The sequence below is a fragment of the Rana temporaria genome, chromosome 9 (assembly GCF_905171775.1).
Source record: "Rana temporaria chromosome 9, aRanTem1.1, whole genome shotgun sequence".
Taxonomy (NCBI): Eukaryota; Metazoa; Chordata; class Amphibia; order Anura; family Ranidae; genus Rana; species Rana temporaria.
This window is the reverse complement of record NC_053497.1, coordinates 150,030,302-150,058,174: the sequence shown is the minus strand read 5'-3', so window position 1 is coordinate 150,058,174 and position 27,873 is coordinate 150,030,302. Positions and strand designations below refer to the sequence as shown.

General features: G+C 40.8%; 1 protein-coding gene across 4 annotated transcripts in view; it reads left to right on the top strand.

Moving 5' to 3' along the window:
* Window positions 1–27,873, top strand: part of DENND1A (DENN domain containing 1A) — a 1,239,075-nt gene that overhangs the window by 1,173,529 nt on the left and 37,673 nt on the right. For all 4 annotated transcript variants that reach the window (XM_040324851.1, XM_040324852.1, XM_040324854.1 and 1 more), the window contains one exon: window positions 8,401–8,489. In XM_040324851.1, the coding sequence (XP_040180785.1) occupies window positions 8,401–8,489 (89 nt within the window). The remainder of the gene's footprint in view (window positions 1–8,400; window positions 8,490–27,873) is intronic.

The following is a 27,873-nucleotide window of genomic DNA, read 5'->3' as shown; positions in this document are numbered from 1 at the left end:
TTTATGTAAGCACTGTACTAATAACTAAAAATATTTGCTTGCTGAAAATGTTATTCCTTTTAAACAAATTTCAGCCAAAGACTGGATAAGAACATTATGATAGAGGCCCAGTCATATAGCCTCTGTATTGGTTATCTCTACACTGAGTACATAAACCTGTCACAAACTATTTAAAGGATTCTATTTATTCAGTGAAAAAAAAATCAAAGAAACTCTTTTACTAGTATGAATTTAACTCCATCATCCATGGTATTTATTAAAGTATATTAAAACCCAAACACTAAAATATCATAAATTTGAATGTATTCATTTAATTTCACAAGTCTCAATCTTTTTAGTCTGCAACCTAAACAAATTAATACATGGTCCTAGTAATTTGTTTTTAAGATGGCAACCCTCAGTTCCTGTCCACCAATAAGGCCTCATACACACGACCGAGGAACTCGTCGTAAATGAAACATCGTTTTCCTCTACGAGTTCCTTGTTAGGCTTGTGGAGAAACTTGACAAGCTTGCTTTGCGTACACACTGTCAAGACAAAATCTCCTCGTTCTCAAACGCGGTGACGTACAACACATATGACGGCAGGGGAAGTTCGATTCCACTGGCACAACCCTTGGGGCTGCTTTTACTAATCTCATGTTACTGCGTGTTAAGTAAAAGTTTGGTAAGAGACAATTTGCACTTTTCAGTCTGTTATAGCGTGACGAATGTGCTATCTCCATTACAAACGCTACTTTTACCTCGATGAAAAACATACACACGACCGTTTTCCTCGGCAAAAAAACTCTGCCACCAAGTTTCTTGATGGATTCTGTCGAGGAAAATGGTCGTGTGTACGAGGCCGAAGGATGAGCTCTGGCGTGTTCGCAAGCCCCATGTGCAGATTCTGCCAGGAAGTCAGCACCGCGCTGCGCTAATCACAGGCAGTGAGACATTGGGGGTTATTTACGAAAGGCAAATCCACTTTGCACTACAAGTGCACTTGGAAGTGCAGTCGCTGTAAATCTGAGGGGAATATATGAAATGAGGGGAAGCTCTGCTCTTTTTATCATCCAATCATGTGCAAGCTAAAATGCTGTTTTTTATTGTCCTTGCATGTCCCCCTCGGATCTACAGCGACTGCACTTTCAGTGCACTTGTAGTGCAAAGTGGATTTTCCTTTAGTAAATAACCCTGATTGTCCCGTTGCGCGGCTGCAGAGATCGGGACAATGTCTCACTGCCTGAGATTAACGCAGCGCAGTGCCGACTTCCTGGCAGGCTCTGCTCGTGGGGCTTGCGAACACGCCAGAGTTCATCCTTAGTCCTGAGCAATGACATGAAGCTGCTGCCTGAGCGAATACATGTCCACAGGAAGTGGGTAGAAGAGATCAGCAGCACTCAGATTAAAAAAAAAAGAGATGAAAAAAGGTGAAAACTGCATTTTATTTCCTAAAAATAACAATTGCTTGTACACAGTGCTGTAGAAATAAAATGTCATACAGACAGGATGATTTAGAGCTACATTATACCAGTCCATATATATACAGTACCTCCTCATTTGGGTAATGCTTCATGTATTCCTAGTTTGCTGAATAAAAATACATAATTATATTTAAATAACTTCCTGTTTTCAGCGAACCACAAAACTCTTGTTAGGCAGGAATTATAACAGTGGTAGTAAACGCATCCCTTATTACAGGTTCTATATTTGTTTATAAAATTGAAAAGGCTAATTTTACTGAGTTCTTCTTCCATCCGCCTACAGCAAAAGAAGATGTTGGCAGTGAAGGACATATTGCAAAGGATGCTTATTGAAGCATGTTTGTCTGTACTTTTCTGGAAAAAACTTTTTTAGTATAATGGATGAAAATTGTTTCCTTTTGTGCTGTACTTATTTAGTATGGTACAGCTTTCATGTTTGGTGAAAAATCTGCATGAAGAGAGTATTAGGATCCCTCTGTCCCTACAAACAATTACAGATGGCGAATGAAGAACAGAGCGGGCTAAAAAAAAATGTTATGATCGGTGGACTTTTTGCTGTGACTGTGGGCAGAGTGCAATAGTTTTGAACTTTATCAGTCCTTTATAGAAATATAAACTCACATATACTGTGGTTATATGGGTTTGTATATATAGGATTGTGGGATCCCCCCCCCCCCTTTTATTGGTTGAACTAGATGGACTTGTCTTTTTTTTTAACCAGACTAACTATGTAACTTTTTTTAAAAAGATAAACATGGACAATACAGATTTCCATAAGTATAATGTAGGCGTCATTGCCATCGAGTGGCTGCATTTCCAAGTATCCCCCTCGTGGGAGCCGCTTGGTGATGATGGGTCCTCTGTTCTGCTATTACTCTTAACTGCTGTTAAGAGTAATTACTCTCTGACACACTTGGTCATATACTAATGCCATTTACAACTGGGGACCTAAGGGTTAGTAATCCACAGAAAGTAGACAACAGCAACTTGGAGGTGATTTATTCAAATGTAATAAGACATTAAAAACAAATATAGGATAAATCATTAAACATGTGGTTACACAGACTTGAAGGTGCTATAAAGGATCTATAATCCACTAGCTGGCACTCAGAGGTTATACCAAGACTAAATTAACCTACAACGTAGAAACTAGAGCCTATAAACAACCTCAACCAGTCCAGAAGAATTTTAAGGGCCCTAGTATATACTTGATGCATACAACCCCAACAGCAGGCAGATGTACATGTTTCTAGTGTGGGGTTATCCCTGGAGGTGGTAGAAAGTACCTGGTTAACGTTGGCTGGCTTTCAGTTGGGCCCTTCTTTAGGTGGTGCATTGTCCCTTTTAAGAGTTTTAAAGATTGCAAAGGCTAAGCTGCTAAGTATAAGAATTGAGGAGAAAATGGATAGCCGCACTCCAATGACCGTTGAGGTTGTCTTTATTAAACAAACAGCAGATACATCACAGGGTTACAGCAATGGAAACAAGGGAACAGCCGACGTGTTTCGCACTGGATTAGTGCTAGCCATGAATAAGCACTAATCCAGTGCGAATCGCGTCGGATGTTCCCTTGTTTCCATTGCTGTAACCCTGTGATGTATCTGCTGTTTGTTTAATAAAGACAACCTCAACGGTCATTGGAGTGCGGCTATCCATTTTCTCCTCAATTCTTATGCATGTTTAGTGCACTGCCAGCACCCACGGTATTCTGAGTCAGCCTGTGATTGCATAGTCGACCCACCTGGAGCGGTGACTCCTTTCTCTAAGCTGATTAGGATCCCAGAGACACTTGGTCTCCCATAGGCCCATGGTTAAATTGCCATAGCTGAGTATGCAGTCTGATGTGCATTTTAAGGGGAGCCCTGTGCCAAAAATAAAATGCAGTGGAGTCCCCTTTAGAATCCATGCCAGACCCTTATTCGAACATGCAGCCTGAAAGGAAAGGGGGGTGAGTGAGCGCCCCCCTGAACCATACTAGGCCACATGCCGTCAACATGGGGGGGCACAATCCCCTGGCAAAGGACCTTGCCCCCATGTTGATGAGGACCAGGGCCTCTTCCCCACAACCCTAGCCCAGTGGTTGTGGGGGTGCTGGAATAATTTATCAGAATCTGGATGCCCTCTTTTTGACACCAAAAATGTCAAAAGTTAATAAAAGCACAAGTCCTTTATTTAAAAATGTGGGGAAAAAATGTCCCCCCGATGTAAATCCATCATTAATCACAATGAACACTGGCCACCAACCCACATGAGGAAAATAACATCTAAAAAAAACAGCTTAACACGACCTCTTCCTCCCCTTGACACTCGCAGAATGACAGTGGCACTTCTGCCCACCACTAAGTAAACAAACAAGTGGGGTTACCCAGTGAAAGTGTTCATTGTGATTTACATTAGGAGGGAGATTTTTTTTTTTAAATAAAGGATTTGTCAAAAACGCGATTAGTGGGGAATCCCCTGCTGACAATAGGGACTACTCATCATTGTTAAGACGGGGGGCACCAGCTCCTTGGCAACTGATTATTTATCCCTGATGCTGACAGCAGGGATGGGTCACTAGTTGTTTGGATGCTGGTGGGTACACAAATCCACACAAAAATGCATCCAAAAATGCACGTAGATGCGATTTTAGTGCATTTCCGTTGAAGTCTATGGACCACAAAATCACACTGCATCACACCAAAGTAGCGCAGCTGCACTATATAGATGTGAATGGGCAATGTTATTTCCATTATCATGCAATTCGTTGTGACCCAAATCGCATCTGAAATCGCATCAGTGTGAACCAGGTTTTGTTTTTTTTCTGTAGTTTGCTGTGCAATTGACATGTGATGAACAATATGTAGATGGCCATTCATCTTATAAATACAGTCAATGTGACCGATTAATTTATACCTTGGCAATGTGCCGGCAGATATCCTCTACAAAGTGATTGGCTAAAAATGTTGAATAAAAACAGATACAAAAAATTTGCATACAAAACACAAAAAAGGGAATCTGACATTCAGCAAACATCCTCTGCAAGAGACTCTTCGAAGTCTATGTGTTTTAAATTACAGTGTTTAACTCTCCACCAGAAATGTGTTCGTATAAGTCGCATACAATGCTTTCTAAATAAACTTTCAAATGTGTATGAAAAGGCTTCTAATAGATTATTTGTTGTATTACAATAGTCTGAAAAATATATTCAAGCTATTGAATGCAAACCAGCCCACAGTGCATGGACACATTTCAAATCATTATCTACTAAATACCAGTTTCTTGAGCATGATCCAACCTACATTTAATCTTATTAATTGTAAATCTTCACTGAAACACCTCAAATTTAGTGTGTTCATGGCATAATATGTCCAAGGCATGAAATGCTGAGGGCGTACTGACACTGGAAAAAAAGCTGATCATATTACTTAATATCTGAAGATGTTGTTGTTTCCCCTGGGGACACATGTAGGGCTTAGGTGTCCTTAAAGAAGGAAAGATGCTAATTAAAAAATATAAGACAGGTGGTATCAAACCTTATTAGAGTTATTAGAGATATTACTTGCACACAACCACGTGACTGCAGTGAATGGCCTGGAGATAATTTGACTAAGGCTAGACAGATGTTAAATTAGCAGGTTTCATTCTAAATCACAGTGGGGTTGATGTACTAAAACCGGAGAGTGAAAAATCTGGTGCAACTCTGCATAGAAACCAATCGGCTTCCAGGTTTTATTGTCAAAGATTAATTGAACAAGCTGAAGCTAGAAGCCAATTGGCTACAATGCACAGCTGATTTTGTACTCTCAAGTTTTAGTAAATCAACCCCCATGTAACTAAGTTGGCACGTAAATATAACCTCACAGAATCAGATTTAACAGTCATCATCAGAAAATTGCATTCACCATTTCTGAATATAGTAAAACCTTGGTTTGAGTGCTTTATGCAAAACAAGCAACATTTTTTAATAAATCGTGACTTCATATACAAGCGATGTCTTTACATACATGTAGCGTCACATCACAACCGAGTATAAAAGAGAAGAGAGGAGCCTCTAAGTGTAGCAAAATGGTTACATTTGATGAAGGTACAACATTTAGCCACATTGTTGATGATTAAAACAGGCACATCTAAGTATGCAGGCATCCGGGGTAAAGTTGTCAGCATAGACCATCCTCTGTGCCGCCATTGATGTCATCCCTTCCACGCTGCGCTCCACGAGCACTTCAAGCCTCGCTTTCAGGGTAGTCTTCCCAGTCATGATTGCAGACTGACAGCGGTGAGAGCCGTTGTTGCAGAGGACGGTCTATGTGGACAGCTTTACCCCGGATGCCTGTATACTTAGATGTGCCTGTTTTAATCATCAACCATGTGACTTGCTAAATGTCGTACCTTCATTAAATGTAACCATATTGCTACACTTAGAGAAGTCTCTCTTCTGTTTTATACTCTGTAGCTCCTGCTGGATTTTGCTTCTACCCCTTGTGGATGCTTCCATTTGTGAATGGACATTTCACATTGCTATAATCTTTTTATATGGACTATAAACTGAAAGACCTATGAATAAATGGTGGTGGAATGAATCATGTGAGTTTCCATGATTTCTTAAGGGGGAATTTAGCTTTGATATACAAGTGCTTTGGATTACAAGCATGTTTACTTAACGAATTATGCTTGCAATCCAAGGTCTTACTATATAGTAAATCTCAGGCCTGTATACATAGGCATTTGTTTATGTGAGAACCAATTTTCTTTTCACACAAGCCAAAGGAAATACAAAAGTAGCTTGTTGAGGATTGATGCAGCCTACAGGGAGATCAAATGCAGGTCATACACTATATTTATTGTATTGGGATGCCTGCCTTTTCACACACATGAACTTTAGTAGCATCTCAGTCTTAGTCTGTAGGGTTCATTATTGAGTTGGCCCACCCTTTGCAGTTATAACAGCTTCTCCTCTGGAAAGGCTGTTCACAAGGTTTAGGATAGGAATGTTTAACCATTCTTCCAGAAGCACATTTGTGAGGTCAGGCGCTGATGCTGGCCGAGAAGGCTCGGCTCGCAGTCTCTGCTGTAATTCATTCCAAAGGTGTTCTATCGGGTTAAGGGCAGGCTAGTCAAGTTCCTCTACCCCAACCTTGCTCATCCATGTTTTTATGGACCTTGCTTTTGTACACTGGTCCGAATCATTTGGTGGAGGGGGAATTATGGTGTGGGGTTGTTTTTCAGGGGTTGGGCTTGGCCCTTGAGTTCTAGTAAAGGGAGCTCTTAAGGTGTCAACATACCAAGACATTTTGTACAATTTCATGCTCCCAACTTTGTGGAAACAGTTTGGGGATGGCCCCTTCCTGTTCCAACATGACTGCACAGCAGTGCACAAAGCAATGCTGGAACTAGTTCTGTGTTTATAATATACAGTATATAAAACTGTGTTTATTAGCCCATTCATATGTAATAAGGGGGCAGACAAGCTAGACAAATGTCAGGCATCAATGGAGAGTGGGATGGGGGAGGACTATAGCAGATAAGGAAATGTTAATGCTACAAATAACCATGGGCAATTACAGTACTATTTGTACTGCAAAAAAGATATGTAAAACACAAAAAAAGTACAAAATGCAACAATGGATGTGTGTGTTCTCTGATGCCAGAAAACTGCAAAGCAAAATGGAGATGTGGATGGAGAGTATGATGATGCTGAGGCATTATGCTGAGCTGCATATGGGTATGCATACTTCAAAGTTATTTATTAGGGTTTGCTACAGGTCACCCAGTGTTAATGAGATACTCAGCTCCTTACACAGATAGAAAGGGTTGCTGGGACAGTGATAATAATTTATCAACAATGAAATTGACCGGAGCAATGGCACTGATGGATCAGTAAAAGGGTGGACATTTATAAACCTATTACTACAGATTATAGAAGCCCCAACTAGAAATGATGCTCTGCTGAACCTGTTCATATCAAACCATGCAGAATGTCCCCCTTCACACAGGCGATTATGTTTTAGCCAGCATCTCAACTTCCACACACGTGCTGCTTGCAGGCAGCCCATTAAGATGCAGCAGCTGTATAGAGCCACTGGTCCTAATGTGACAAAAGCATGGTGTGGATGAGAAGATCCAAATGCACACTAAGTATGTGTTCCTCATACAACCTAGGAGGAATACATCTGGGGTAGTAAATGGTAGAGAAGGATTTGGGTGTTTTGGTACATTTATTAATAGCATGCAATGCCAAGCTACAGTTTCTAAAGCTAGCAAAATACTGTTTTGTATTAAAAAAAAGGTATAGACTCCAGAGAAAAAGAGACATAATTTGGCACCTGTACAAAATTAGTAAGACTTTGCCTAGAATATGTGGTTCAAATGTGGGCACCTGTTTACAATAAGGAGAACTGGGTAAAGTGCAGAGAAGGGCAACCAAACTGATAAGAGGCATGGAGGAGCTCAGCTATGAGGAAAGATTAGCTGAACTAATTCCTTCTTGAGAAGAGGCAATTAAGAATTAAGAGGGGGGGGTATGATCATCATGCATCAATTCATAGGTGGTCTATATAGTGAACTTGATGCAAATTTATGCACAACCATATAACCACCAAAGAAATGGATTCTAAAGCTTATAAATAATACCATCAAAGATTGTGGATCCAGCGAATATCAACTTGCCTTCGGGAGATCGGGAAGGAATGTCTTCCCTCCTGTAGAGAAAACTGAAACATGCTTTATATGACTTTTCCAACTGTTTTTATAGGGCTCTGTATATGGAGGTTTTCTATGTATTCATCTTTTATATTAGTTGGACTTGTGTCTTTTTATTTAAACCTGCATTACTAAGTAAATTTGTAAGGTGATAATTGGCTATGTTGTGATTTTTGTTTAATTGTTGTTTTTCAGTCAGTCTGTGCCTTATGAGTTACACATATAATTAATTTATCTATATTTGTTTAATCCAGGTGCGCCCTCCAAGGCCTAATGTTCCTCGACGTCCCAAAAGCAATGCAGTTGTGGAAAGCCATAGGACATCTATATCCAGCCCCGACCAGTAAGTGCCAAGATTCATCCTTGTCTTTGGTATACTATGGGAGGTTTGCACAGTGTTTTTCTATTTTGGCCTGTCCAAACTAGTACATTGTGTCCTTTTAGCTGGAGATTCTCATTGCTGGGAACCTAAAGAAGGATTCTCTACTCTCATTTAACGCTGATACTCACAATGTACCTGACTCACATCCTGTGCCACTATTGCACAGTGGCAAAACCCGAGCACTAGTAGATACCACTTTGTGTCCTATCACATCCACTGTAAAATGTGGCATAATTTTTACACAATTTGCATAAGCAGTATTAATAAGCATCTCATACAGCTTGAAATTTGAAATCCCGGCTGGACAAAGATTGTGTAAATACAAGTGGCATGTGCATTCCTACTTGGTATTCTATGTTTCATATCTGTGAAGGAGTTTCCTTTTATAAAGGCAAGTCACTGTCTCATTGTGCAAGATGGATGGTCAATTTGGTTTTCTGACTGCAGCCTGTAGTGGTTTTTGAGGAACATATTTAAATGGATATATTTGTGTGTGAAGTTAAGTGTTTACCCTTTGACTGTGTACCACATGGAAGTCAAAGTGTTAAAATGGTCTCACAGCTGCAGTAACTGAAGATTTTTTTTTTAAGTTTCTTCTGCTGGTTCTGCTGTACATTGAAGTGATCTGAGTGGCTGTAAAGCCTCCAATCACTTGTACATAATGTAGAAGGTGCTGCCCCCCACCTCAGTGTTTTCTGGGCTCCCCGCAACCACAGAAACTACTGGCAGGATGATTGGTTGGAGAGAAGACAAAGATTCAGTCATGATTCTTTCTCTTGGTAATGTGATCCTAGAAAAGCTCAGCTCTGAGCACTGCTGGGTTCACCGCTGTCAGAATCTTGTGGTCATGGCTCAGAGAAAAGAAAGACTATCTTTTTGGTCTGTTTAGAAAAACCATAGGGGACTCAATCCTTGTAGTGTGGTGTCCTTATGTGCACCTTGCATTCATAAATGGCGATTGTTCAACCATTATTGGGTATTGCCATGTGTTCCAAAGTGAAAGTATATAATGCTAGAGCCATTACTTACATTTAAGGTGACACAAAAAATATCTTTATTTTTCAATATAAATCATACACATTCACTATTTAATTGCTCTGCAATCTATTTTTCATTAAATAATTTCTTATTGTGTTTCACTGTCTCCTTGTAAGATTCTCCTTGAGTTCCGGAACCCTCCCTTTCTATTTGTTTGTAGCATGGGGTGCACATTAGTTGTGGTCATGTGCACTGCTCTATGCACACTACAAATTCCATTGCTAATCTCAGTAGCGAGCAAGAGAGGGTGGCTATATTCCCACATACAGTGGGACATGGAAAATGAACACAGCCACCCTCTAACAGGAAATCTGATTACAGCTGCAAATAAAGACATTTTGAGGAGGTTGAGAGCAATAGAACTTGAAGGTACTTTTTGTGTGAAGAATTCCATACATACTTGAATAGAATACAATATATATATTTTCTAAAATAGTTTAGTGTCACTCTAAATGCTTGTCTTTGCCTAGGGGTTAAGGAATAAGGAATAATACCTCATTCTTCGGAGGTGTGACCAGTCCCACTAAGGTCTCGTACACACGGTCAGTTTGGTCCGCTGAGAATGAACCAAAGTTCAGTTTCATCGGACCAAACCGACCGTGTGTATAGGCTAGCGGTCTGGTTTCCTTCGGTCCAAAATTTCTAAACATGCTTCAAAACCGGACCGCTGGGCGATCGGACCAAACCGATGGTTAGTACAGAAAAGCATCGGTTCAAAACCTGCGCATGCTCAGAATCAAGTCGATGCATGCTTGGAAGCATTGAACTTCGTTTTATTCAGCACGTCGTGTGTTTTACGTCACCGCGTTCTGACCCGCTCGGATTTTGGACTGATGGTGTGTACACATATCAAGCCGTCAGGCCACTTCAGAGGTGAACCGATGAAAACGAACCGACGGACCAGTCTCATCGGTTTGGTCCGACCGTGTGTACAAGGCCTAAGCCTCCACTCTAAGGCCTCTTGATCACTGGGTGTTAAACCCTGGTGCATGAGGCAGCCTGTCAATTTCTATGAGACACTGACAGCTGCTGCGGCTGGATGGTACATATACTAGAACTGTACTTTTAGGACAGTATGCGCCCCGGGACGAATGCACTAAACACAGACTTTATTGTCATTTTAAATGATGAGCTGCAAAGATTATTAAAGCATTATCTATGGAGAATTTTAAGGTATTTCCACATCCCACCATTTTATGGGCACAGTCCATTTTAGGCTTGAGATTTCTGGTATCTATGCACAGGACACAGTCTCATCTTTTATTTGAAAAAATGAGGATTGCATTGTTTGTGTGTGCTAGTATTATGTATATGTATTTTTTAATTTTTTTTTTGCTGAAAATAGCGGTTTGATAAACAGTTGCTTAAATATTGAGCAACTTAAAAAGTTTAAACTACAGCTTCATTCTACAGGACCGCTGCCAATAAAAAAATTTACTTTTTGGAGGGTTTGCATGATCGTTAACCAAAATATGCTTCTCAGCTGTGTGTGAAAAATTAAAACATTGGTTCAGCATTGAAAGAGTTAAAAGATGAAGTACAATCTAATGTTGTCACATGCATTTTCTAGAATGGCGGTCTTGCTTTACTCTTGCCATGCAGCTCTGGGGTCCTAGGTAGAGAGTTCCAGAATATTGAACCTTGTGCATCCAACGTCCTCCCTCCACATTTAGTTCTTCTAAATTTAGGGACAGTCAGATTTGCCTGATCAGCAGATCTCAGTGATCTGTTGGGAACGTAACAGGTAAATTTTTCTTGCAAATACCCTGGGCCTATCTTATGGATAGCTTTGTGGACGATACAACCCACTTTGAACAAAACCCGTTCAGCAACCGGTAGCCAATGCAGGGCTTTCAGAGAAGGTGTAATATGGTCCCTACGACCCACACCCGTTAATAACCTAGCTGCAGCGTTTTGGATCAGTTGAAGCTTATGCAGAAGGGTTTTTGAACACCCCATGTACAGCGTGTTACAATAGTCCAGCCGACTACCAATAAAAGCATTACTCACGTGGACTTTGTCCACCTCGTCAATGAAATGCAATGTAGAACCCAGGAGTTTCAGTTGGTAGTAACATGCGCTTACCACCTGATTTACCTGTGCCTTCAATGACAATTTGGAATCCACAATGATTCCCAAGTCCCGAACCTGGGCAGCCGGGGTCGGGAATGGCATAAACGAAACCGGCCAAGAAGGAAAATCAGTCAAACTGGTTTTGCGCTGATTACTAATAATAATACATTCTGTTTTTTGAGCCATTAAGTTTTAAATAATTGGCTCCCATCCAGGACTGTATTTCCTCCAGGCAGGATGCCAAATCTACCTGGACTTCCTCATTTTTAGGCAGCTTAAAATAAATCTGCGTATCGTCTGCATAAACGTGAAAGCTAAGATTATGGCGCTGAATAATATATAGTAGCGGCCTTATGTAGATATTAAATAATATCGGCGATAGCGCCGAACCCTGAGGAACCCCGCAGGACAAGGGGCTATTGGATGAATAATACGTCCCTAGTCTTACCCTCTGAGTTCTATTCTGCAGGAATGAGGCCATCCATGTCAGTGCCATGTCCTCAAACCTGGCCACAGACACCAGCCTTTCCAGAAGTCTGGCATGATCTACAGTGTCAAATGCAGCCGACAAATCCAGCAGTATTAACGCTGAAGCCTCATCGCTGTCCATGGCCCATAGGCAGTCATCTTTAACTTTAATCAGGGTAGTCTCTGTGCCTCTACCAGGACGGAATCCAGACTGATATTCATCAAAAATATTATTGGACTCCAAGTGCGGCTGAAGTTGCCACACAACAGCTCTCTCCATTATTTTAGCTAAAAAAGGCAGGGTCGAAATTGGTCGGTTATTACTTAGATCGGACCGTGACACGTTAGCCTTTTTCAACAAGGGGATTATAACCGCCTGCTTCAAAATACTTGGCACTGTTCCAATAGCAAAAGACATGTTAATAATGTCTGCTATAAACGGTGCCAAGGTAACAGCCGAGTCCTTCACCAGCTGCGCAATGCAGGGGTCAAGCGCTGACGACGAAGCTCTAAGCGACTTGAGAATAGTCAGTATCTCTGCACTAGTTACCGCCAAAAAGCAGGTAAAACGTACCCCTTTGTATACAGGAGAACTTTCTGTATAACAAGAGTCAGGTATATTATTTCTTATGTCTATTATTTTTTGCTTAAAATACTCTGCTAACTTCTCACTTAATTCTGGAGAGAGTGCGTACCAGTGCGTTCTTCTTTCCTCAGAATGTACCACTCCATTTGGCCACTCCTAATGTTGCTGCTATCTCTCGGATGGATTTGTTTCATTTTTGAAGCCATACAATGGCATGTTTCATTGGCATTGAACGCACCTTTGAATGCATGATGTAGGTTCACAGCAACAGATTCCAAATTCAAATACCACATGTAGAATCAACTCCAGACCTTTTACCTTCTTAATTGATGAAGAAATAACGAAGTAGTCGTCCACACCTGGCCATGAAATAACTTTTGATTCAATTGTCCAATTCTTTTTGGTCCCTTGAAAAAGGGGAGATTGTCTATTCTTAAGAGCTGTAATTTCTAAACCCTTCCTCTGATTTGGATGTACATACCCTCAAATTAAACCGGAGAGAGTGCACTTTAAGCCCATATCTATTATATAACTAAAGCTTCAATATGTTTGGCAAATCTAAAAATCTAAAATTGTGCCTGTGTCCAAATATGTACAGACTTAGCTGTACATGCAGTGGTACATTGTAATTCCAAAATCACATGCTAGGTGTAGCTGTTTTTTTTTTTTTTTTTTTTTACCAGGGTATTGTACAGCAGTGGTCATCATCCCTGTCCTCAGGGCCCACTAACAGGCCAGGTTTGCAAGATAACTGAAATACATCACAGGTGATATAATTTGCTGCTCAGTGATTGCAATATTCTAGTCTGCATCTCCCCAAGGTAATACATAAAACCTGGCCTGTTAGTGGGCCCCGAGGACAGGGTTGATGACCACTTTTGTACAGTATATACACAATACATGTTACCTTTTAAAATAAAACACAATAATGTATGCAAGGTATAATAAGCAGAATACAGATACAAGAAATATTCAGATGTCAAAAGCTATTTAGTTGGGATTGGTAGGTCCTAGGAGCAACTCTTAAAGTTGGATGACCATTGTAAATGTTGCCCCATAGCCATTGGCTCATTTATCGTGTGATTTTAGTGTATTTCCTAGAATGTAAATATGAGAGAAGTCTTGAACCTACATGGTGCAGGTTGACAACCTGTAGCTGGAGGTGGCACTACTTCACACATAATTTTCAGATGTTGTTTTAATTGACTGGAGGATACATTTTGTGAGATGGGAACTGTTGTACGTCCCCTGTTGTAAGATGTTATGCGCTATTCACTTCACCATGACTGTTGCAGTACTTATCTAGTTTTTCCTATTGGTTAAAGTAGATGGATTTGTGTCTTTGTTGAGCCTATGTGACATCATGCCTCCAAGGAAACATGGTCTAGAATTACCCAGGTCATGCACCACAGAAAATTGTCCAACAAAAATGCTTGCTCACTTAGTACCCTTGGTTATGCATTTCCTTCTTCCAAGTTTTGACACAGACATTTTAAGCCTATAGGAAGCCTACTTAGAAGGTAACCATGTGCTTGCAGCCCCCTTCCCCATACTCCCTCTTTCCTACATCTTTCCACTCCTCATGCTCTAGCTGTGTCTTTTTCTTTCATTCCTCATGTTTTAAAGCAAATCTCCATGGACTTTTATAGTCGACTAACCAAATCAGTTATGTTCTCACTTTTTAGTACACCCAATATTGCAGTGATGCTGTGTTTTTGTTGTACAGCTCCCAACTAGGATACACCTTTTCTCTGATAATATGTTGTACACTTGTACGTTACTTTGTGCATGTATTCTTACCACATAAAAAATTATTGAACCTGAAAAAAATAAAAAATAAACGTTATATGAGTCAAGCGATAGCAAAGGTTTAATTTCATGCCATACATCATGTCCTTTAGGCTATACTAAAAATAGTTTTCTCTTTTCAGTTAAGGTGACCATGGTGTTATCAATAGCTACAGTGCCAATTACAAGTGTTACTACAGTGCAAAAAAATGACCTTTTTAATCAGCAAGTATGATTGTATTTGGTTGCAAAGGATAATGTTACAACTTTTAAATTAAACTATCATACCTAAAATAAAATAAAATATAAAATAAGAGGAAAAAACAACAATCTTCTTTAAAAATGCACACAAAAGTGCCCATATCTGGGAGAAAATGTAACCTTTGTCTATAGCTTATTGCTTTATGATAACATCCATTTTAGGTAAGTAACTGACAAGCGCAAATACAATCAGGAATGGGCATTACCCAAATATATAAAGGAACTATCATATAGCCATATAGAAAAAAAACATATATATAAAAGCAGTTTTTCTAAAATTGTCTAAAGCAGAAGTCTTTGTCAAATAAAAACGCACGTTTTCTTAGTAGTTTCTAATCCAATCCTGTTTATTCAGATCACATGGGGTTTGAATGAAAGTTTTCTACAAGGAAGTTTGACATGGATGATCTAATGTCATTGTTATTTGTTGGGATCCTAATTTGTGTACTATATTTGGTACTGTAGCATTAATTGTTGTAAAATGGTAAAATTAAATGTATTCAGCTCAATACAGTATAGACAGATGGAATGCTTTATGATGTGCACATGTTTACAGTAGTTTGAATCATCCCCCTTTGGACATTGAGAATATTCAGTGAATGCGGGACTGGTTAAGTTTATAAACCTTCGCTGTTTCCCTGTCTAGCTACTTATTTCACTTCTTCTTTTATCCTGCCTACTCTCATAATTGTTCAGTGGAGCAAGGTGTAACTGGACCTCTTGACTAATGCTCGCTGTGTATTTTTAGTCTTGTTTTCAAGTTGTCATATCGCCATACCCATCTGATTTTGTGATCACAATACAAAGTGAAGGTAGCAGTTTGCACAAAAGAATAAAAATGCTAATTTCTTTGTATAGGCTCTTTTTACAGAAACATTTTTCTTACCTAGAGGAAAATTGTAAATATCACGGTACACTATTGCCCTCTTGTGGTGCAAGAACATTTACAATAAAAGTTTGCATGAATAGCATCAAAAATAGTTTTTGTGGCATACAGTTCATTATGAGATCATTTGTTTGACTTTTGTTTCACTGCTAACTACACTAAATTAAACCTCCATGTTGGAGCCAAGTTCATTTGTAATAGGCCATTAATGTTGTAGGGAAAAGTTAAAATCCCTGTTTGTTTGCAACAGGAAGTGAGAGACAAAATATCTTAAAAGTGAGGGAAATGCCCTTTACATATTGCACACCAAAGAAACATGGCAGTTATGCTTTAACCACTTCCTTTCTGGGCACTTTGAATGACAATTGCGCAGTCATACAACACTGTACCCAAATAATATTTTTAGAATTTTTTTCCAACAAGTAGAGCTTTCTTTTGCTGGTAATTGATCACCTCTGCAGTTTTTATTTTTTGCGCTATAAACAAAAAAAAGACAGAAAAGTTTGAAAAAAAACACAATATTGTTTTCCTTTTTGCTATAATAATATCCCTTTAAAAAAAAAAAAATGTTTCACAGTTTAGGCTAATAAGTATTCTTCTACATATTTTTGGTAAAAAATCGCAATAAGCGTATATTGGTTGGTTTGCGCAAACGTTATAGTGCCTACATAATAGGGGATAGATTTATGACATTTTTTATTATTATTTTTTTTACCAGTAATGGCGGTGATATGTGATTTTTGTCAGGCCTGCGATATTGCGGCGGACATATCGGACACTTTTTATACTATTTTGGGACCATTCACATTTATACAGCGAACAGTGCTATAAATATGCACTGATTACTGTATAAATGTGACTGGCAGGGAAGGGGTTAACACTAGGGGGCGATCAAGGTGTTAAATGTGTTCCCTGGGTGTGATTCTTACTGTGAGGGGAGGGGACTGACTGGGGGAGGTGACTGATCTGCCTCCCTATGTACAAGGAACACATCATCGGTCTCCCCTCTCCCTGACAGGACATGGATCTAAGGCACGCGCATCGGCACCACGTGACACGGCGGGCACAGCTTTTCCCCGCCGCGAGCCCTCTGCGGCGCGCGCGGGGGGGGGAATGTAAACAGGAATATGTCCAGGGACGTCCACCTGGCAGTTGAGAGCCGCGATGTAGACGTCTTTCGTCTATAGTGCGGCTCTCAGGTGGTTAATGCCTAGACGTTTTTTTAACATTCTCCAACATTGAGGTTTTGGCACTGAATTCCTTTAATGGTTTAGAGCCCAATACTCATTGCCTTCAACCCATGTTGACTACTGTGAATTCCAAACCTATCTCCCATAGCTAGGGGTACAAGACAAGGGAGTCCACTCTGCTGTATTTTGTTCACCTGCCCAGAGAACCCTTTGCCCAAGCAATACATCTTCCACCAATACATTACCAGGATAGAAGTGCTTGGCTACCGCCTCAAGATTTATCCAACCGCTAATTTCTCTCACAGTTCTTTTGCCTTTAGTCTTGCAAATTGGTTTTCTGTTAGGGTCATAAGTCAGTGCAAAGAAATCAAAAGCTATAAACGTATCTCTGCATGTTAGTTTACAAGAATCTCCAAAATTCACATTATGTTAACTGGGCATAAACTTAATATGCCCTTTTGAATCCCTGTATCAAGCCAATTATCCACAGTTGTTCTCCTACCTCTATTCTTTACTATCCCCCTGGGGAAAACACAAGATTTCTTGTTAAGAATCACAGCAGTAAAAACTACATTTATTGCTCAAGTGTATTTATTATTCTAGGGTCCTACCAGACTTACCTACTCCACACCCTTCAAAAGGCATCCTACAGTTGGTATAGAAAGGGACTTCACACAATATGAAAAAGCACATTTTATACAGAACAAAACTGCAGGGTAGCTTAGGACTCCCAATATGTCAGCCCATACATGGAACATCCTTGTGGGTCTCCTTAGAAGTGCTCCTAGTCCATCCATTCTTTATCAGAAATCTCTTATGGCTATCTATACAATTTGGCACTTCAATCACCTGCCCAGTAACCAGACATTCCCAGCAATTGTGGTACAGACTAAAAAATGTCCACAAACGAATCTTAGCGCACACCCCTCTCATGTCAATGCCAATTTAGGTAATCCAATGTTTCTGCCAGGCTACACAAACACACAGGCCTTTAAAACCTGGCTTTGGAAAAAGTAAAAATTAAACACTTTCTGACTGATTCCAAGGAGATACCACCCAATAAATACACTTCCAATCTCTCATCATTTGAGGCTAAGGGCCGTCTTTCAAATATCTCCAAATCAAACATTTCCTTCCACAGCTGACCCTTGTCACAAATTACTTCAATTTGGAAAGTTATTTGAGAAACACTTTTTCTCAAAAACATACAGGGCCCCAGGGCCTTTTTTTGTTCATATACACCCTACATCTGCTACAAGTCTAGTTGCCAAATAAAAATTCCTCCATTTCTATACAAAGCCGTGGGAAAGAGACCTTTAATACATGTCTTACAGCAGAAAATTGGAACCAATGGATCTCCAATGGGAAAGGAAAGGCAAATACTGTACATTTATCAGATGTTTTCTATAATTATGACAAATCTTGCAATAATGAGTCGTCCATTTGTTGCTTTATTATCCATGCTTTTATTAATTATTTATTACTGGTATTAATATTAATGTGTAGTCCTTCTATAGAAGGATGACAGGCCACATAGGTGAAAGAATTTACCATAATATGAATGTTATGTGCCTTTTCTCAATGTTGTCAGTTGGGAGTGGAAGAAAATGAAGAGACATACCTCTTAACATTCTGAAATGATAGAGAGATGCCTTTAGCACACACTATTTGGGCAAAGGACACACTCTTGACATAGCTTTGGTTACATTAACCATAATCGATTATGCATAAAAATGATTGGCTAAACCACACAAGTGCTTTTTTTTTTTTTTTACCTCTGTCTATATTGGCTTTTTAAAATAACAATTGCAATACATTTTTAGTGCAGCATTTGTTTTGTATAAAGATATACACATCAGACCAAAAAGTGGGACAAGAAAGTGGGGATACACAAAGGAAAAAGGGATCTGGTTTCAAAAGAAGGGCAGTCAGTAGCTATAGTGTAAGTAGTTAATTCTAGATCAGATATTTACATATTAACGTATTTGCCGTTGTATAAGACGACCCCCTAATTTTACATTTTTTTAAGATTTTTTGCCTGTACTCATCGTATAAGACGACCCCCCTTCCGACGCTACATATTTCTTTCTTCTGGAGCCATATTCTTCTCCCTTCTTACTGAAGCCAATCACAACGAGTAATGTATTCTATTAATGAATACAAAGCCTGCTTGTATTGGCAGATTCTGTAACATCATTAGCCCACGCCTCTCTGACTCTCAAAGACAATCCGAGCAGCCTACTGTATGTAGCCTGCTCGGATTGGCAGAGGATGTTACTCCAATCCGAGCAGGTTCTGTATTCATTTGAATACATCGCTCACCGGGATTGGCTAAGTGGTATATACTGTATGTAACCAAAGCTACATACAGTATTACTGCACATCCAACAGGCATCCGAGGAGCTGACCCGGCGTATAAAACGACCCCTGCTTTATGGCCATTTTTTTTAAGTGTAAAAGGTAGTCTTATACGCCAGCAAATACAGTACTTTGCACACCACAGCTGTATTAGGGCATCTGATTTTTTTGTTGTGATGAGTAAGAGCCAACTTCTTGGATATAAATTATTGATTAAAGATGGAATTTTTCCCTGATCCTACCTTTATCACTAATGTCCCCTGATATGGTTCTATTGTTTGTGCTACATGTAGCTTGAAACACCATTATCAGTCTTAAAACGTTGCTTAATGTCATTTTACTTTCATCAGCTGTTATATTCAACGCTTGCAAAAGAATGAACTATGATGCCATCTTGTGGTTGATAGTCAGTGCAACATTGCACTAATACTTTTCCAAACTTGTCCCTTTTAAGAGCCCTTTCACACTGACAGCATGGCCGCATTGAACAGAGAATCTTCAGATCGGCAGCACACCCACACAGAAAGTAAAGTATAAAGTCTTTATTGAAGCATAAAAAGCACTGGATAAGTACAGGCAGGGGAAATGCAGGTAGGTTGACGTGTTTCACACTATGGAAGTACTTTGTCAAAACCACAAAAGTTGCAAAAGCTACAATTACATTTGTAACACATAAATCACATGACCGTACAAGTGCATCTCATTAAAATCAAACTCAGCTGTTGCAACTACAAACCCAATAAAATCTCCTGTTCAGAAAATTGTTTAAAAACAAGAAACAAAAACACAAAAAAAAGAGAGATTTGATTCCATATAGCAACCTTTAAGGAGCGGAGGAGAAAAAAGAAAATTACATACTTCCCCCCTGATCTTAAAAAAGGTTACACACTACTCAAAAGAGGATGTTCCTTAAATCAAAAGGAATGAGATGCCAGATACACAGAAAAGACTGAAAACATGACCAGCAGTGAAAAAATTATGGAAAAATTACCAACAAAGAAAAAAATGGCCAGCATGAAAAAATGACCTGCAGAAGAAAAAAAAAAGGATAATTAGCAAAGAAAAAATAAGTTATACATTGCATACGTCCGTGTTAACGGTAAGTTTTAGAGGCTCTTTTCGTCCACTAGTGGGGCACTTTTAACCCCTGCTAGCGGCTGAATAAAGGGTCAAAAGTGCTTGTAAGGTGCTGCTGCCAAGGGGTTTTGATTTCAATGGGCAGAGCTGCTTTAGGAGCGGTGTATACACCGCTCCTAAAGAGCACCCAAAGTTGGTGCTTGCAGGACTTTTTTTAACCTACTGCAAGTGTGAAAGCAGATTAGGCATTTTTCAGGTGCTTTATAGGTGCTATTTTTTATCCCTAAAGCACCTGAAAAACACCTCCAGTGTGTAAGGGGTCTAAGCAAAGGATTTTCTAAGAAAAAACATATTGAGTTTTACAACAAAAACACAGTCAGAGTCACAGTTCAGTACAAAAGTCTGAAACATCATAAGGAATACAGGGTCACAAAAGAAGGCACTGCGGTTCTGTAGCTTATTGCCATTATAATCACTGCAAAAATGTTAAGGACAACCAACCCACTCATTGGGCTGATGGCCCTTTTACATAGCAGTACACATCTAGGGAAGTAGGGTGTGGGCTGTGCGTGTTCCTTGTAAACAAAAGATTTAATGTTTTGAATGCAGTTGCACATTATTTTATTCATCGGCTTTTATACACAGCAAAATCAACTAGCCACATTTTTGAGATGGAACATTATGTAGTTTGAACATATTTAATAAAAGGACACATGCATGCCACTTCTCTGCCAGACAAATGTTACAGTTAGGAAGAAACAGATATTTATTATCAATTGCACAATTTCATTCCAGGTTGTACAAGGGTTAATAAGAATTATTGTGGTAACCTGAGTTACCAAATACCACAAAAATAAACTAAATATCAGTTCTGTTAAAAATATGACATGGCAAACAAATTAGGACATATTTATTTTTCATACATCATGGGACACACAGTTAAGCTAATATTCATTACCTACTGGGTTATACGCCATCTCTAGGTGAATGGACACTGGTAGACAGAGTCTTAGACAAGAAGTGATCCCCTATATACCCCTCCCATACAAAAATCACATCAGTTTTTTACCATTGTCTGCAAGGTGGATGGGCAAGTTTGTTTGAGCTCTCTGAGCTCCAGGTCTCAAGTCCCACAAACGGTTCTTAAATGAATCAACAGATTGACCGATCGGATACATTTGACACAGGCTCTATATGCTTATATAAATGGTACCCGAGCCTCGCAAAGAAGACTTGCTAAGATCCTGCAAGGTTTTGCCTGTAATGCGACCTCTGGGTGCTGGACCCTGCGAAGTGGAATCCTGGACACCACGGCGCTAAGGCGTTCCTGCAGGGTGTTGTTCAGGTCCAAGGGAGTGGACCCTAAACATGAAAAGGGTACCCAGTCCTTGAAGGTCCTCAAGTGACAGGAACCCGCCGTGATGAGTGAAGATTGGGCTCTTCGTTTCTAAGCTTCCCTGTGCCTGTGCCTAACCAGGGGGATGATCTTGCTAAAAATAAGAACGATATTCCTCAAGCGCTGTGTTTTGCTGTTAATGCCTTAAAGGATTCAATACAGCAGGTTTCTCGTTTGGCTCTCTTGTCTGTACATATGTGCAGACATTTGTGGCTTAACAACTGGTCAGCTGTAGGAGTTATTGGCAGGTTTTCCCTTTCATTGAGAACGTTTGGTGATGATTTGGACAAATATATACAGCTCTCTTCTTCCTGTAAAGAGAAGCACCAGGCATCTCCCGTTTTAAAAACCTCAGCGACTGCTTCCTCAGGTGTCTCCACGCCAAGGCAGTTCCACCACCAACAGGCCACTAGAGCCAGGGGCAAGCCGCAGGGCCAGGGTCCAAAGCTCTTCTAAACCCGGCACCAAGCTCTCCTTTTGAGGATACACCCCCACTCTATCATATGGGGGGAAGGCTGCTGAACTTTGAGGACATTTGGAGAACAGTCGTCTAGGACGAGTGGGTCACCTCGACTATAAACCCCCGGTTACATGCTGGAGTTACGGGGGTTCCCCCCTCAGAGGTTTTTAAGATCCAGCATTCCCTCGGATCCTCCAAAGAGAAACTTACTGTTTCAGGCACTCCATCATTTAGTGCACCAAGGAGTGATTGTACAGGTTCCTGTATCCAAAAGGGGCGCAAGGTTTTATTCTAACCTGTTTACGGTTCAAAAACCAAACGTGGACACAAGGCCCATTTTGGAACAAAGATCCCTGAACCAGAATCTACTAATTCAGTCCTTTCGAATTGAGTCTGTCCGCTCAGTTGTAGCCTTGCTCCAGATGGGAGACTTTCTAGCCTCCATCGATATAAAGGACGTGGATTTACACGTACCTATCTTTCAGCCTCATAAGAGGAATGAACAGCAAATTATCAGAAAAAAGTCCTTAATGGAAACAAAAAAGTCCTTTCACCAGTGAATATGAAAAGAAAAGTCCATATTGGTAAGTGACAATCCAAAAAAAGAAGAAGAGACCTCCACCAAACGAGTAATGAATCTGCTTACCAGATTCCCGGTGGTCTCTTAATTAAAAGAAGACCCCAGGTAGCATGAAGATTTTAAACTCTACGGAGTAAAGGCTTGTATGGACAATCCGGATAACGATCTCGGTTGCACTCCTGTGTTAGAGGATACGATGACCATACCACATAAAAAACATAGGAGGCCACAATAGTGTAAATCCGTAAAAATTGATTTATTTAAAAACTAAGACAAAAGCACACTTACAATTTAGCAGTGTTTGACAGGCTTATCAAGTTAAAGCTCCGGCCGGAAGCAGACCAAACAGCCCATCAATGGTGTGGAAAAATGCAGTCAACGGGGGGTGATACCGATGTAGATGCACGTTCCGCCCGACCTGGTTTCGCGACAAATCGCTTCCTCTGGGGCACAGGCAACACACCGAATCACCCCCCTTAAATAGCAAAACGCCGATGTGAGAGGAGCTGACGTCACCAGCCGCGCCTGCGCATGACTGGATAAACCAAGCCTCATTCTGGGACAAGCCAGTGCTAGTGCGCATGCGCTGGCGGGACGTATGTCGAGAAACGCTTGTAATGGCGTTAATATACTCCTATATTGCTCACATCGTGGCGTAAGTACAAAATAAATAGAGTCCCGCAGCGTGACATCAAACAGCTGCGGGAAACACAACCTATAAGCTCGTCACTGGGACGCAGGGATCACTTCCGCATCACGCGGTCACTCGCGACCACGTGACACCACAACAGCGTGATGACGTGTTAACGGAGGAACCCTGCGTGCCAATGTAAATTAAAAACAGACATTCTACATGGAGTGTGCCAGTCAAGCCTCGTTTTGGTGAGAACCAAGAGAGCTGATCAATTGGTCGTATTGCAGCCAATCCAACAGCTCCGCCGGAAAAAAGGGCTGGACAAACACTCCAGAGATCGGATGCAACAGAAGAACTGAAAGCCACAGCATGAACTGATAGCTGATGTTCGTCTGCCGCAACCGGCATGAGTGTATTCATTAGAGTGCAATTAAAAATGAAATAAAATAGAACGACAAAGTCAACATGACAAAACACTAAAAAATATACAATTTAAAAATTATCATCAATAACCCCCAAATAGGTTGGAACCTGGAAAAAATATATATAAAAGCTGCGTCCCAATGTAATTGATATACTGGGATGCAAATATTGATCACAGCATGTTAGTGACTAACATATTGTGATTAGACAGCAGTGAGGGCCCTATTAGTGGATTCTGATATATTGACATTCAAGTGTTCAGAACCACGTATTTGGAAAGGGCTGCCCAATCCATAGCCTTAATATTAACCTTAATAAAAACATTAATCAGACAATATTTAAAAGAACCATATACATTTAGATAATACATAATAACATAATAAGAACTAAATAAAATAACGCAAGGTAGCATAATATGGACTAGGTGAGTGAATCTAAGAGTTATTTATAAAGGCATTAATATCTGTGTCGATATTCAGCCCAAATGGCGTATAAGTTTTAACCCTATGGATCCACGCCATTTCTTGCTTTGATATCTCACGTACAAGGTTGCTACCCCTCCAGTGTGGGCGGTATTTATCAATCCCAACAAACAGCGTATTTGAGGGATCTCTATTATGTTTTAAATCGAAATGTCTGGAAACGGAATGTTTATCGAATCCTGCCCTAATTTTAGCGATATGCTCATTTAGCCTAACTGACAAGGCTCTTTTAGTGCGGCCAATGTATTGCAGGCCGCAGGGACACTGGATAAGGTATATAACCCCCTTAGTCGAACAGGTTATAAATGGTTCGACCTCAAAGGTTTTATTGGTTGCTGTAGATTGGAAGGAGCAAATCTTCCTATTTTTGCAACTGTTTAGAGAGCAGACTTGGCATCGTTTGCACCTAAAGTACCCCGTTAGGTTCTCAAGGAATGTCCTAGTAGCCCTAGGGGGGTCATGTACACTGGGGGCAATACGGCTCCCAATGGTAGACGCACCCCTAAATACCACATTAGGTTTAACCGGAAGCAATGGCGCTAAGACCTGATCAGTTGTCAAAATGTGCCAATGCTTCTGGATAAGCTTCTTAACACTGAAGTGTTGAGCAGAAAATGTGGTGATAAAGGGTAGAGAATAACTCTCAGTTGGGGACCCTTTAACCTTGTCTGCCAATAATGTTGGCCTATCGGTGTTTCTAGCTCTCTCCATTGCCTGTGAGAGAGTAGACTTGTCATACCCCTTCTCCTCAAACCTTTTAGAAAGGACTAAGGCCTGCTCTTCAAACATCAGGGGGTTGGAACAATTGCGTTTGAGGCGCAACTGTCCAAAGGTATGTATGAGTTGCGGTCAGTTGGTTTAAAGAAGGTGGATGTCACAAATCTACCATTATCGATGGTGATCTGGAGATCCAAAAAATGGATAGACTGCTGACTAGATTCGTAATTAAATTTAATGCCCCTGGTATTCTGATTCAAGTGGGCCATAAAGATGAGAAGATCTGACTCACTGCCATCCCAAAGGAGGAGGACGTCATCAATATACCTCGACCAGAGTATTATCTCCGGTCGACGTTGGCAATCGATGACATCCTCCTCCCACTTGGCCATGAACAGATTGGCCAAGCTGGGGGCATATTTAGCCCCCATGGCCACACCCCTGTCCTGTCTATAAAAGGTGTTATCAAACAGGAAGTAGTTATGAGTGGCCGCATACTTCAATAGAGTCATAATAAACTCTATTTGTATCTGTACCAGACCAGACTGTCTTGTCAAGTATAACAATACAGCCTCAAGTCCCAAGTGATGTGGAATTATGGTGTAGAGGGAGGTCACATCAGCTGTGACCATCCATATACCTGACTTGGGAGAGATACTGGCTAGTGTGTTAATCACCTGCTTCGTATCTCTGATATACGAGGGAATTTTCTGTACAAGTGGTTGCAGGAAAAAATCAATGTACTTGCCCACCCGGGACGTGATGGAATCGATACCACTCACAATGGGCCGTCCCGGGGGGCAAGTTTGATTCTTGCGGATTTTGGGTAGATAGTATATAACGGGAGTCCTAGGGGCACTCGGTACCAGGAAGAGTGCTTCCTTACTGTTCAGAATGCCCCTCTGGAGCCCCCGCTTGACCAGCCCTTCAAGTTCTTTTTTGTAACTGACTACTGGGTCCCTGTTAAGGGGAGTATAGGTGTCCTCATCATCAACCAAACGATGCATTTCCTTCAAGATGTCACGCTGCGGGACTCTATTTATTTTGTACTTACGCCACGATGTGAGCAATATAGGAGTATATTAACGCCATTACAAGCGTTTCTCGACATACGTCCCGCCAGCGCATGCGCACTAGCACTGGCTTGTCCCAGAATGAGGCTTGGTTTATCCAGTCATGCGCAGGCGCGGCTGGTGACGTCAGCTCCTCTCACATCGGCGTTTTGCTATTTAAGGGGGGTGATTCGGTGTGTTGCCTGTGCCCCAGAGGAAGCGATTTGTCGCGAAACCAGGTCGGGCGGAACGTGCATCTACATCGGTATCACCCCCCGTTGACTGCATTTTTCCACACCATTGATGGGCTGTTTGGTCTGCTTCCGGCCGGAGCTTTAACTTGATAAGCCTGTCAAACACTGCTAAATTGTAAGTGTGCTTTTGTCTTAGTTTTTAAATAAATCAATTTTTACGGATTTACACTATTGTGGCCTCCTATGTTTTTTATGTGGTATGGTCATCGTATCCTCTAACACGGGAGTGCAACCGAGATCGTTATCCGGATTGTCCATACAAGCCTTTACTCCGTAGAGTTTAAAATCTTCATGCTACCTGGGGTCTTCTTTTAATTAAGAGACCACCGGGAATCTGGTAAGCAGATTCATTACTCGTTTGGTGGAGGTCTCTTCTTCTTTTTTTGGATTGTCACTTACCAATATGGACTTTTCTTTTCATATTCACTGGTGAAAGGACTTTTTTGTTTTTGTCTTTTTTCTGATAATTTGCTGTTCATTTATATTCTTCATATTTTTCACGGATGATTTATTTTATTCGTTTTTGGACACATTTATGTAAATTTATATCATGTGTAGCGCATCTTGTTTTTTCTCTATGTTTTCACTGTTTATATATACCCAGTAAGGTGCAGCTTCACTTTATCACATTTGATTGTCACACATTATCATTTATTTTCTATCACTTAACATATTAGCGCAGTTGCTTTCCCATTTTTTTCATAAGAGGAATGTCATTTTCAGTTTGTGGCTCTACCCTTTGGGCTTGCAACAGCTCCCCAGGTGTTCACAAATGTCCTAGCACCAGTACTGGGACTTTTAAGGGCCCAAGGGATTTTGGTGCTCGTGTATATGGATGACCTCCTGCTCAGAGATTACTTAGTACAGGCTCTAGAACAGAGCATAACCTGCACAGTGCAGTATTTGGAAAGCTTAGGCTGGGTCATAAATACCAAACAGCCAGCCTTGAGACCAGCTCAAAGTCTAAAGTATTTAAGTCTGATCCTAGATACGGTCCAAGCAAGAGTATTCTTGCCATCTATAAGGATCTGTGCCCTGAAGGATCAGGTGCATCAGATAAGGGGTACCAGACAACCCTCCATTCGGCTTTGTATGAGACTTCTAGGGAGGATGGTATCCAATCCATCTTCATGGCAGTGCGCTATCTCCAGTTCCATTCCAGGCCTTTACAGCAAGACATCTTGTTGGCTTGGAACAAGATTATTGGCCCTGGATTATCCAATGTGCTTATCTCCTCAGGCAGGCTTAAGCCTCGACTGGTGGTTGCAGGATCAGAACCTGCGAAAGGGAAAGTCCTTTCTCCCGGTAACTTGGAAAGTACTGACTACAGATGCCAGTCTCTCAGGCTGAGGAGCGACCCTAGATGGGCTCACAGCTCAGGGAAAACGGTCAAGGATAGAATAGATCCTGCTCATCAATGTCCTAGAATTATGGGCAGTATGTCTGGCCCTACGGTCCTGGACTGTGGAGCTTCAGGACTGCCCTATCAGGGTTCAGTCCAACAATCCCAGATCAGTGGCCTGTATAAACCACCAGGGCAGTACCAGGAGTCATTCAGCTCTAAAGGAGGTGAACTACATACTAGCCTGGGCAGAGGGACATGTGCCAGTTATATCGGCAGT